Source organism: Notolabrus celidotus, chromosome 23 (genome assembly GCF_009762535.1).
Source record: "Notolabrus celidotus isolate fNotCel1 chromosome 23, fNotCel1.pri, whole genome shotgun sequence".
In the NCBI taxonomy this organism is placed as follows: domain Eukaryota; kingdom Metazoa; phylum Chordata; class Actinopteri; order Labriformes; family Labridae; genus Notolabrus; species Notolabrus celidotus.
The window spans coordinates 9,221,946-9,234,703 of NC_048294.1; the positions used below are offsets into that span (position 1 = coordinate 9,221,946).

Here is a 12,758-nt window from a genome sequence, read left to right on the forward strand (position 1 = left end):
TTTGTACTTGTCTCTTTTGGCCTGTTCATTCAGCCACTTTTTCCCATACAAAACAGCCACAGGCGGATCACACACATAACATCTGACAAATGAGAGCACTGACTTGCCACCAGTGTGGTCTCACAAGCCTTCACTTTTTTCTTTGATGTTGGAAAAACTCCCACTCCAAGTCACTTGAAAGGTGAACAAAGATGCCAAACATATTTAAATGAAGGCTGCAGAGACAACAACACACGGACCTACATGAAGGTTTACGGCTTTCTGACCCCTCCCAGATAAACAAGAATGACCTGCCTCTTTTGTGGAGGGGCTGCTAGATCACACGAAACTCTTGAAACTGCTCTCTGGCTCGGGGAGAAACTGAGGCAGACACAAACAGAAGGGCTTATAAATCCCATGCCACATTTTCAGGCATGATCATTCTAAATAATAGCCTCCCTTGTGCTTAGACTGAGGTTTGGGCTGTGTGGAGGGTGGTCATGGGGCTCCCCAATGTGATGGCAGTGCACTAATCTGCCCTGTATGGCCCATTCACATGTGTTCACACCATTGTTTCCACATTCTAAACAGGAACTGCTATGTTCCCCAAGGGAATTATAAATTTGGTGTGCAGAAACCCTCCATTAATTCCTGCTCTTGTTTAAAGTCAGCATGTCCTTGTAGTTTTATTACTTCTTGTGCTTGTTGTCGATAGGGGAGACCGGGGACGGTCACAACACTTTTATCTTAGTCACCCAGAGACTATTTGGAGTACTCCATTTCAATTTTAACATATTAAACTTACATTTATTTGTCTATGACCCCTTTTAGGTGGAGTCGTTTAAGTATGACACATTGTTTAACACCTTTATTTGAATGGAAGAGGTCTGTTGTCGTCATTTCGCTTTAGCTCAGTTACTTGACTACCATTGCAAAATGTTAAACATGCATTGCATTGTTCTGTCTATATAACCTCGGTATTCGGTCTAAACAGGCTTAGTTCTTTACAACTATGTACACTTTATAATAGTTTTGTAGTATTTGTCTTTTTAGTAAAAAACCCCCAGTATTTAAGTTTCTTGATTGTAAAAAAGATAGGCCCATCAAGAGCTAGCATACGGTAGTGTTGTAGTCAACACCACATCAACCGAGACCAAGACATGTCCAAGACCAGAGTGCACCGAGACCAAGACAAGACCAAGACATTTAGGGTTCAAGACCGAGTCAAAACCAAGACCAAGACAGGGCAAGACCGAGACAAGAATGAAAAATCATTATGAGAGTTAACAAAATAAAAGACTTGTGTTTATTTTATTTGAAAAACTTGCTTTAAATACATTTGACAGCAACAAACAATGTTTGGTTTTGTCTTTGTTGCCTTTCTTTTGATATGCTGAGACTTTTGAGTCCTTAAGTTTCGTTTTTGTCAGTTAACTATAGCTCCTTAGTTAAACTTTCGCTTTTGATGAGAGTTAAAACTGTGTTCTCTGTTGCCTGTGATCTCAGGAGAGGTAGGCGGTTGTAGCGGTAACTGCAGGATTGTTTTGTTGAGCCTTTCTTTTCTCATAAGTTGTGTGCATTTTTTATTTTCTTTAGATAATATTTGTAGTGTTTTTATCTAAAGGGTTATAGGTTTTGACAGAGTGCATCAGTTGTGGTCCCGACCGGTCTTGATATAAACTACAGAGTCTGCCCAGTCCGAGACCGAGTAAAAATGCTTTCGATTCCGAGACGAAACCAAGACGTTAAATAAGTGTCTACTACTATAACACTGGCATACAGTTCTCCTAAAGTCAGATGGTGAGAAAAATAATGTTCAATTTTCTAAAACTGCTATTATGCATGCGTTTATGCAATAAATACATAATACCTGCTACAACAGATAATAGTACAATAACTACAAATTGAATGAAAAAATGATCCAGACTAAGTCACTTTTTAATAAAATCATTCGAAGGTTGGGTACAGCTTGTGTCAATATACCAGAATTCCTCCTTTTTGTTTTATTTAATGCTGCACTGATTGTTCAATGTCCTTTTCTAAATAGTTGGGATTATTATTTTGTGAAGTATGTTCAGTATTGACTGTATCTTTGAAATATCTCTGTTTGTAGAAATGCTTGTTGCACCATATCCCAGTCTCCCCTACTACAGGGAATAATTATAAAACAATAAAGATACTATCTAGCTTTAATTACATGCAGATGTTAATGCTGAACACTGCAGAGACACCATTAAAAAACCAGGGTTCATGCTACAAATCCAGTGTGAGCCTGGGAAACTCAAACCAATCGGTGCTGTAATTTATTACCCGGTAAACACGTGGGAATAGTATTTCAGCGCCACAAGATAAACAACTACTCCACTTCACGCAAGTCTCGCGAGAAGTGACGCTCCCTCTGTGCTCGCCTATTGTGAGAGTTTTTCTGATCTCGCGTGATCTTGGAAGTTTCCCACGCCTGTTGTTGTGGCGTCTGCCCTTTTCGCTCACTCTCTCTCTCCCCTCTCCGCCGCCTCCCCTTTTTTTTTCTCTCTCTCTCCGTCTTCCTCACCCACCCCCTTTTTCTCTCCGTCTCCCTCGTCCCTACACCTCCAGTCTGCTTCTGTTGTCTCGGCGGATTGTTGGGCTGTGGGAGAGAGGAAAGGATATCGCGAGTATTGGAGTTTTGGTGAGAGTTTGTGGAAGATGGCGCCTGTTGTGACAGGGTGAGTCTGAGATTCGGGGCTGGTGGTGGGGAGCGGAGTTGAAAAGAAAACAAGTTATTATCATGAAACTGTTTAATTATTACTCTGTGTGCTGAAGCCTGTGGACACTGCTGTGTCCTGCCATGAATTTGCTCTGTGGAAATCATCTCTTTGTCTCAGTGTGTTTGCGTGCGAGTGTTTTTTCCTTCACCCAGTGAACATTACTTGCTGCTCTGACTGTTGCTGCAGTGTTTGGTGTGAGCTAGCCCCCTTGCTAACACACACTTCACCCTCGGTGGTCTTTTTCTCCCCCAGACAAACCCTACCAAGCTAACCAGTGAGCTAAACACAAGTACTAAGGCATGGTTTCATATGAATACAGCCTCCTTTATTAGTCCTTTCCCTTATATTGGGTGAAACTGTATTATCCCTGGTGCTGCATTTGTTTTCGAAACGTGCTCACCCTAACACAGCTAGCTGTCCGATAATGGACGTAAGCTAGCGATGTGTTACTGAAACACGTTGCGGCTTTGTGAGCAAGGCATCCTTTTTGGGGGTGTTTTGGAAAAAAATGTGACTGAATTTGTTGACACTTTATTTTTCACCTGTTAATATTAAGGCACACACACTGAGAAGCGTCTACTTTTATAACTCCAGCTGCTTTTAAATAGACGACAATGCGCGAGACAGTGTTTACTACTTACTTACTACTGCATGCAACTCGCTAATGTACGGAAGCCCAATGTGGACATGCGTGTAGACTAGGGATGTACATTTTTAAAGCTGCTGTTGGTAGGAATGGTGTAAAAACATTACTTTATTTCTGCTGGGTTTGGATTAAAGGTCATCATGCCCATCAGTACTCATCGGTAAGTGGAGTAATTTGAGACTATTGCAAAGTCTCTGTGTTTTCCGATGCCTTTGTATCAAGTAGGGATGCATGATATTATCGGCACATTATCGGTATCGGCCGATATTGGTTTTAAAATGTACTGTCTGATATCGGCCAACACGCCAATATCCGCCGATATAATTAAACGTAAAATAATGGGCTGCTGCACACATGTTGGGCTCATGTTTTAAGTTAAATTTGAATTTAAGCAGCAAGCTGACTCATTGAGGCACATTTACTGTCAAAGAGTAAACCATTTTATTTAATTTGGGTTTAATTGCTGTACAGTTGCACTTTTCACATGTTCCCTGTGAACAGAGGTTAGGTTTACTTACCATGTCAAATGTGAAATTGCCCAAATTTGCCCTGGTTGTGGGTTTTGTTATGATTGTCTCAGGGAGAGCATCATCCAAGTTTTAAGCAGGATGTATCTTTTTGTATGTATTTTGTTTGCAATTGTTGTAAATAAATATGCAGTTTTCAAATATTAAGTTTTTTCACATTTTGCACAAGAAATTAATATTACATAACAAATGTGATAAGAAGAGAGTTGATGATCTCTGCAATAAGTTGTGCGGGAAAAAAATATATCGGTAAAATGAATTGCAAAATGTTGGCAAAAAATCCCCTTGTTCCTGTTATGATGGACCAATCATAGCTAATCTCCAATCGTCCGTCCTGATTGGTTAAGGGGCGGCCCCTACCACGTCCTCCGATTGGTTATGACTCCTGCACTATCATGACTGCACACGCCGATCTGTGTTGGGGGGCTAAGAGGAAATCTGGTTGGGAGGGATAGTGCTGACACTCTCTCTGACCGATGTTTAGTCTGTGACCGCCAACAGCAGCTTTAAGTATTTTCTGTGATCAATTTTTGGAAATGTTAAGGATCAATTATCGATTAATCAATAAAAAAACCCATCATTATTCTTATGTTAAAAACAAGGCCAAATACATTTACCCCCCTAAATTATATTTTCTACAGCAACAAAATTCATATAACTGGAGGTATATGAATATGAATATGTGTACATGTTTAATATTGATTATCAACGATCAGGCTCATAGAAATATTCTCTGCAGACATAGTCTTATAATGTGAAGGCTCCTAATACTAACAGAAAAGTACTTCAGACTTACAGTGTCCAGTTTTCTGTCTACTCATTCCTCTTGAGAAAAATAAACGTGTATTTAGTCAGGTGTCAACCGGGTCATAATCAGTCCAGCGGCAGAAAAGCCCAGACAGCTCTGATGTTGCTGATCTGCAAACATAACGTACTAGCAATTCCCACCAGTCTGTTGGCTTTGTATCCAAATGTGAGGAAATGTCCTGTTTAAAGTTATCAACCTTCGTGTCCGTGTCGTTGGCAGCAGTTGTGTATTGATCCTCTTTAAAAAGCACACGTTGAGACCTGATGCTCAGCTGCAGCCGCCAGCTGAGTGTCTCCGTGCGTAACACCTTTACCAGCTGATTCACATTGAAACATGCTTTAAACTTAAAACATCTCCCTGATAGCTGAGTGTAATATGAGACCACATGATGTTTGTTCCACGTGACGGAAAATTGAAACCAAAAATGTGTGTTTCGAGTAATTTCTTAAGAATCAATGAACCAATAATCGATCAATTGTGTACATCCTTATATATTTTATTCACTCTGTTTCTAAGTAGTCATACCCAGAGTTGTAAAATCACAAAACAAACATAGAAGTAGGCTTAACCTGTCTCAGTGGTGTGGGCAATGGCAGTGTGATGTTGTAGTCTGGCCTTTCAGTGTCCAGTCTATTGTTTTCTTTTTGTAGACTGCCAGAAAATTATCCCATTATCAAGAGAAATCAAGCGTACTTATTGGAACATAATAACATAAATTAATTTCATTAAAAAAAATAGAAAAAATGCTTTTTTTATCCCAAGATTACAAAAAAATCCCTCAAGATTTCATTATCACAGAAAAACAATATAATTGTGTTTATCTTTGGACTAAATTCAGTCACATTCATGTGTGCATCACTGTATAATGACTGAATACTACAGTGCAGTATTTCTTAAAAGCCGGTTAATAATTAAAGTGATGTTTTGAACAGGAATCCTCCTTCCAATGAGCTCCAAATATCAGTCACAAACTCTCAAAAATACTTCTTCCTAAATCAAATTTCAAGTTTTTATCTCTGACTTTGTTACATTTTCTACTTCTCAAAGAGCTAATTAGGCTTAGTGCAAGTTCTGTAATTGCTACTAGATAATACATCAGTGATGAGCGTGTCAGCGGAGGCTTTTGTGCGGAAATGGCCTTTGTTAACATTTCTAACTGCCCGTTGAATTGATATTCAGAGAATGTCAAGGACATATTTCCGAGCAGCGCTTCAGCCAATTGCATCATCAGTTAAGTGACCGTATTATTCAACATAAACACACTGTAGTCTGGAGCCGATGCTGCGTTCAAGGAAGCCGTTTGTCTTTCTGCGTTTGCATTGTGGCGTAAACCCTGACTGAAATGCTTCGCCAGCACAAGAGCGAGACAGACCTATTTTTTTTTAACTCTTGAGGCTATAATCCCTGCAGACAGCTCAGTGGGTGACAGACAGTCGCTGTGCTTGTTGGAGGTGTGTGTATGTTGGGAGGAAAAGGGGGGGTGGGGTGGATGTGCATGTTCATTTGGGGCTTTCCAGCAGACCTGAACTGATTTCAGTTCAGGGGGGATGATGGAAGTGGGGGTAGCTGGAGGGAGGGAGGGAGCAAGCTGGAGGGCAGGCGGGTCAGGTCTGGGTGGCTGGCCACCTGTCCAGATGATATCTCCAAATTCATCTCTGTTTTTCGGCTGGTGGGGGAGACAGGGGGGGCTTAGGGGGGAGACAAATTAAAGTGCCATAAGGGGTCTTTTTAGCCGATGGCAGGCTGTGTTCACAGTAACCGTTGGAGGCATTGCGGAGCCTGACCACAGCCTTCATGTACTGTTTGAATGACTCTGGCTTTACACAGGGAGGGGCTCCACAACCAGCGGCTTGTTAGTGGTATTATGACTCTCTGGTATTAGTATTACAGAGAAGCTGTGGTTGTGTTTTTCTGTCTTTAAATTAAAGTTGTAGCTTTTAATTCATGTCACAGTCAGTTAGGGTGAGTTCTTACATCTTTGGAGTTCTGTTGTGGGACATTTATTGCTTTTGATTGTTTATTTTTGTTGTGTCTGAAGCAAATGTTGCTGTGATGATTCAGAATATGTGCAGGTGACAGTCAGGAGGTAACAGCTAACACACAGCTATATTTTCAACCAATAGGAAGAAAGGGTGCAGCGATTGTTAATACCTCTTTTCGACCAACGCAAACTGGGTTGTATTTCCAGGCTGGTTCGGAGCTGGTCGAACTCGCAAACGAACACGGCACCCGTTTGTTTTCCACCTGCTCGAGCCCGTGGAAGAGGCACGTAATGATGTCAGATTTACATGACCGCTTTTCCCAGCAGCACTAGCGCAAACTTTCCCTCACAACAGTGACGGACAACGGCAGCTTGTCTCCCCGGCCGACAACTGCTTTGCCGTGGAATCTATTAGTCTCTTTTATTTTTTCGCTGCAGGACAATGGCGGAAACACATTTTGTTTGTGTTTTTGATCACAGCAACCCCTGCCCCTCGTCCTTGACGTAAGCGGTTCACGGTTCTATACCAGCAAAGAGTTGGAGCCGCTCTGGAACCGGTTTTCCCAGCCGGGAGCCGGTTCACTCTCAGTCGAAACACAAAAAAACAGTTCTCAATTGAGTGCCGGCTCAGAACTGGCTCTGAAACTGCCTCGGTCGAAAAGGGGTATAAGTCACTTATACATCACAGAGGGCAAGGAAGCAGTTTGTTTCCTCGACTGACCATTGCTTAGCGTTGGAATCCATTAGCTTCGTCTTTATTATTCTTTCGCTGCAGGAAAATGGCGGAAAACTAGTTTGTCTTTTGGTCACGCAACCCTGCCTCTCGCCCTTGATGTAAGTGGTCATGGTTCTAGACCAGCTAAGAGTTGGTGCTGCTCTGGACAGGGAAACAGTTCTCTCACAGTCGAAACACAAAAAGCACCGGCTCCGAAACAGCCTTGGTGGAAAAGATGTAATACAGAAACAGTGAATAGAGCGAGCATCACTAATGAAAACAAAGCTGAGAAACAAAACACAAGACGTACTCATCAATAAGACTCTCTGCTTAGCTACTACACTGCTACTACTTTGCATTCACAGGTTGTCAAATATCAACATTTTCAGCATCTCATAGTCCACAAATAGATGTTGTGTGTGTTGCAGACACTGAGCAGAGTAGAGACCGATGTCACCTGGTCTCTATTTGTTTTCTGCTGGGTTCCCCCTGCAGACTTTTGGCTGTGAGCTCTACACTGCTGCACTAAAGTAGACGCCTACAAAATGTCTCAAATAAGCAATTTAGAAATACAGAGAGAGCACAGTTTCCACAGAGACACACGCCACCTCCACACACTTCATTACTAGGAATGGTATTTCCAATGTTGGTGTGTTTGGCGACCTTTTCAATTCTAGCACAATGTGCAGGTTGGCAAATGAAAAATACCAAAAATAACCAGAAACTGGCGCTCAGAAGTTAATGTTTTGTGTGAAAACAGGTATCAATATCATTTGATTTTTACTACAATTCAACCAAAGTTCAACATTCTGGCATCACGTCAACTCTACTGTAGCCTGAATGGCAGCTATGACATACAATCAAAACTCTACTTTTATATGTCAGGGCTCAAAATTGACACCTTTCAACTTGGTAACACTGGAGCTCTCACCTTCAACAAGTTAGACATTTAGAGAGAGCATCACACCTACAATAAACCTATCAGAAACATGGGTTTAAATGAAATGAAGACAAGCTCTACTTTAGCGTGTAGGTGGTGTGAAGTTTCACATTAAGCTCTGCTAATTAAGCAGATTGAGATGCACGCATCGCATTATTTTAGCTAGCATTTATGGAGAAATGGAAGAAAAGTCTCTCAACAACAATAACTTGCACTCGTACAAAAGCTCCCACATACGTTCGAATTGCATCGGTTAAATTTTGGGAGCATATGTGGTTTTGTCATAGTTTGCTACTTCACAAATATGTAGTTGGGGTTTTCAGACACAGTACGCTGCATCATCTTTGTGTTAATCTGAAAAGATTTCTCTTTTTAAACAATTATAGTCATAATGCATTTTTTAACAAAATCTTGTATGTTGTCTGGACCTCCCTCTCCCCTTAGCCCAGTTTTACTTCTGGCGTTCCTCAAGGGTCAATCTATGGTCCTCTATTTTTCTCAGTTTACTATATAGTCTTCCCTTTCGTCATCACTTGAAAAAAAAAACACTGTGTAGATGCTCTGTTATGCTGATGACACGTTGCTGTTGACTTTGGCATAGATAACCTCGTCCTCCTAACATAGATGTGTCAACTCTTTTCTTATTTCAAGCGTGGCAACTAACACTTATCGATTATCCATGGCTGTGTTGATTGTACTACAATTTGGCATTAAAGCTAGGGTTGGTAGCCACGGAAAGCTAGCATGAATTTGAATGTAGTATTTCTTCAGGACTCTGTCTAACCCCTCCCGCCTTCCCCTCTGCGCTCCTCCAAAACGACGCCCCCGCTCACATGCACTAGCGCCGCTGATTCGCGACCATATGATCGTGACTGATTCAAAACCGGTCCTCAGTACATCTTTTGTGTTTCGCACTACGTCAACTCATGTCAGAAAACACCAAAACATTATCATAGTGAAAGTTAAAAACACAAACAGGAGGCGGGCAGAATGGCAGAACAGGATTTGATTGGTTTCATAATTTGGCTCCTGATGGCAGGGATTGGTTGGTGTTTTCCCAGGTTTACCCCGGCTGTAGATAGCGGCTTTTTTCTCTTTTTTTAAGAACACATCATGTATTGATTGCCATCGGGACATAAAGATCATTTTAACCAGTATAACAAAAAGTGTATCTAAATCTGACTACTAACCCCAGCTTTAAGTGTATATAATGTAAACAAAAAAGGTTTAATGCAATTTCAAAGAATCCAGAGAGGTGTTCACTGACACAAATGTAAGGACGAGGAGGATTTCATTTGATACATGTGCATATTTTTTCACTAAAAGTTGCAACTCCAACGCTCAGGTCTTGATAAATGACCTTTGAATCAAAAAGATGCACTGACGCTTTCTAAAACAGGGTAGCAAAAAGCTACAGAACACTCTTATGATTGATTTCTTTTGTATGTAGGTGACATGCTTAAGTTCTGGCCCTGCTTCAGTTGTCGTCGATCGCCACATTAACAATTTAAGGCATACACCTTTCTAGCTCCAGCACTCATGTAGGTGAGAGGGAAAGAGAAACAAAACAAGTGAGCAAAAAAAAAAAGTGTTCCTTTTCGAAAATGTTCCTCCTCTCTGCCAGAGAAAGCGATGAACTGATAGCTGAAAGAGCAGCCCTGTTCACCTGGGATGATAAAAGCATGAATCACTTATTTCAACACCGCTCTGCCTTTGCTGTGCCCCTGGGGGACGGGATTCCATTTAGCTCTCCCCCCCTCCATCCCGCTGCAAAAAAAAGAAGAAGAAGAAGAAGAAGGATTGAGACTTTCAGGCCAAAAGCCAAACGTCTCTGTGCGGGTGTAATGATACCGGCGAGCTCTTTTCTCTGCAAACCCTTGTGTTCATGCATTTGTTAGCGCACGCGTGTGGTTTTAACTCAGCGGCTATGTGGAAGGTGATCAAGCAAGTGTGTGCGTGTGCATGTGTGGAGTGCACCGAGACATAAAAGTTGATCTGTGTGTTTTTAAATGTGTGTGTGTGCACGTGCATCAGCTCCCCAGGGTCCTCTCCTCTTCCCCGCTTCCCTTTTATGAAAGGAGAGGTTCAGAGGGAGCAGCAGATGTCGAAGCGCTGACCTTTATGGTGGCAAAGGCTCGGGTTGGAGTTAAAAGACATGCCGAGTTACCCCCTCCTCCCCCCTGGCCCTCAAAGCGGCAGCTCTGTGTCCACCCACACACACAAACACACACACACACACACACACTGCTACCTTGCTGGATGGATAGGTTAACGATGGAGATGATACAAGCCACCTGATCTGTGTGTCACCTCAGTATCCTGCAGCTCCCGAAGCCTTCCTCTGAGCTGTGAAAAGCTTCAAAGTGTGTGGCATGTTTGGAGGGGGGGAGGCTACAAGCCAGGGGGGGGGGGAGCTGTACAGAAGTCACAGCTAGAGCACCAAAGCGAATGTGCCACCACCAGACATCTTTCTGGGGGGATTTATTCTCCTGCGTACAGTAGCCTATTGTTTTGGAAGTTCATGCATATCCATTACTTCACATGATTGAAATATCCCCCGGAGCCTATAGTTGCATTCAGGGTTCAGATTCAACTTGTTTGCTCGAGTGACGATGGGCCTCTTAAAGCACCACACACACACACACACACACACGCACACGCACACGCCCTGGTTGACTCAGTGGCTTCATTCTCTTGTTTCCTCATTTAGGCTGTTCGTGTGTGTCAGACTGTCTCAAGGGAACAACCACAGGAGACACCCAAGGGGATAGAAATGCACATTTTTGTGTAATTTGGCTTGGACGGCCGCCAGCTTGGCACTCCTTGTTCTTGGTCGACAGCCACGTGCTCATGTGTGCAAAAGCCAGCTATAGCACCATTGCACGTCTCTATACTTTTATTTCTCCTCTGTGGTCAGTGCTCAGTTTTCTTTATTGATGGTAAATAGAAATGAGAAGGTAACTTATCACCTACTCTTTTCTGCAGACACAACCACCAATATACAGTTGTTGGTTTTAGGACATCTTTAGTTTCTTGATTTTTTGGTTTATTAGAAAGGGTCTCTGTTTTTTTAATTACCATAATGCATTGTACTACAAAATCTCCCTCTCCCCATAGCAAAGTTTTACTCCTGGTGTCCCTCAAGGGTCAATAGGGTTAATATTGGGTCAACAATTTTTCTCTATTTACTATACAGTCTTCCCTTTTGTCATCACTTGGAAAAAATGCACTGTGTAGAAGCTCTGTTGTGCTGAGGACATGTTGATGTCGACTTTCGTATAGACTACTTCCTTCTTCTTGGGTGTCTTCATATTTGTTAAACCAAAAGAGCCTGCTCGGAACGTATTACTGTCCGAAATGGAGGTGACTTTTATAAAGACTGATGCCACAATAAATCATTGCCTTTTGTGATACAATTATTAATGCAGCAAACCTGCGACCTCTGCAATGAGGGCCATAGCCTCCGTACACAGAGTGCGCGCCCAGACCGAATAATCGTTGATTAGATGCCAACGATTATCGAATAGTATTTTGGCTTGAAATGCCCATCCCTAATATGATTGTCTTTCAATAAACTTTGCATAGCAGAATCAATGTATCATGATGTTGTGGGCCCTGTACTCGAGTATCATATTGTGAGTCCCTCCTCTACTCTTACCTGTCGGCCAGAACCTTTTCTGTTGTTGTTGAAAATCCCCATCCTTTGTTTCTATTATCTCCCCGGGCGTTCCTCAAGGATCAATCTTAGGTCCTGTGTTTTTTTCCAATCGGGAGCTCCCCTTTGGTCGAGTCACAAGTAGATATAATGTACAGCACAACCTGTACGCTGATGACACCTGTTTATATGTTTGTTACAGCCTATTTATCATTGCAGTGTAAGACAACTAGCAACTCAGCTGTCCCCAAATTTGAGACCTATCAAATTCCTCTTTCACATATGCCCTCTGAGAATTATCTAGAAATTTTCAGGAGGGCAGCCACCAAATTTTCAAAAAGTTGCACCTCATGTAACTGGAGTTGCTTTGGGTAAAGTTGGGGGTAAAATTTGAACTGTTTGTGACTATATGTCCAACATTTTCAGGAAGTTTTAGGGGCTTTCTGCATGTGTGAATACAGCTGAAGGAAACTCAGCTAACTGCTAGAAATGTAGTCGTGTCATTTAACTCTCATCTTTGTTTTGATGACTCAGAGGTTTTTGCACAGCTTATAAATCTTTTCTCGGAATGTTCTTAATCAGAAAGCTTCTGTTAATATTTGGGAAGCACTTAGTAAGTTTGTTAGGAGAGCTGCAATCTGAATATACAAGTGTTTTTGTGTCAGTGTGTTGTGTAACGCTGTTTGTCCAAGTTCGGCGCCTGATAAGGGAGATGGATATCTGTCACAAAAACCACGTCAAGGAGGGCTTTTATTTACCT

The 12,758-nt window shown here is 42.0% G+C and overlaps 1 protein-coding gene across 2 annotated transcripts in view; it reads left to right on the forward strand.

Moving 5' to 3' along the window:
* Positions 1-2,406: 2,406 nt before the first annotated feature.
* The window catches only part of rbpjb (recombination signal binding protein for immunoglobulin kappa J region b), a 70,288-nt gene continuing 59,936 nt past the window's right edge, over positions 2,407-12,758 (forward strand). The window contains exon 1 of one of the 2 annotated variants that reach the window (XM_034676751.1): positions 2,407-2,684. In XM_034676751.1, the coding sequence (XP_034532642.1) occupies positions 2,665-2,684 (20 nt within the window). In that variant the 5' untranslated portion in view covers positions 2,407-2,664. The remainder of the gene's footprint in view (positions 2,685-12,758) is intronic. The other variant, XM_034676750.1, reaches the window with a different exon arrangement.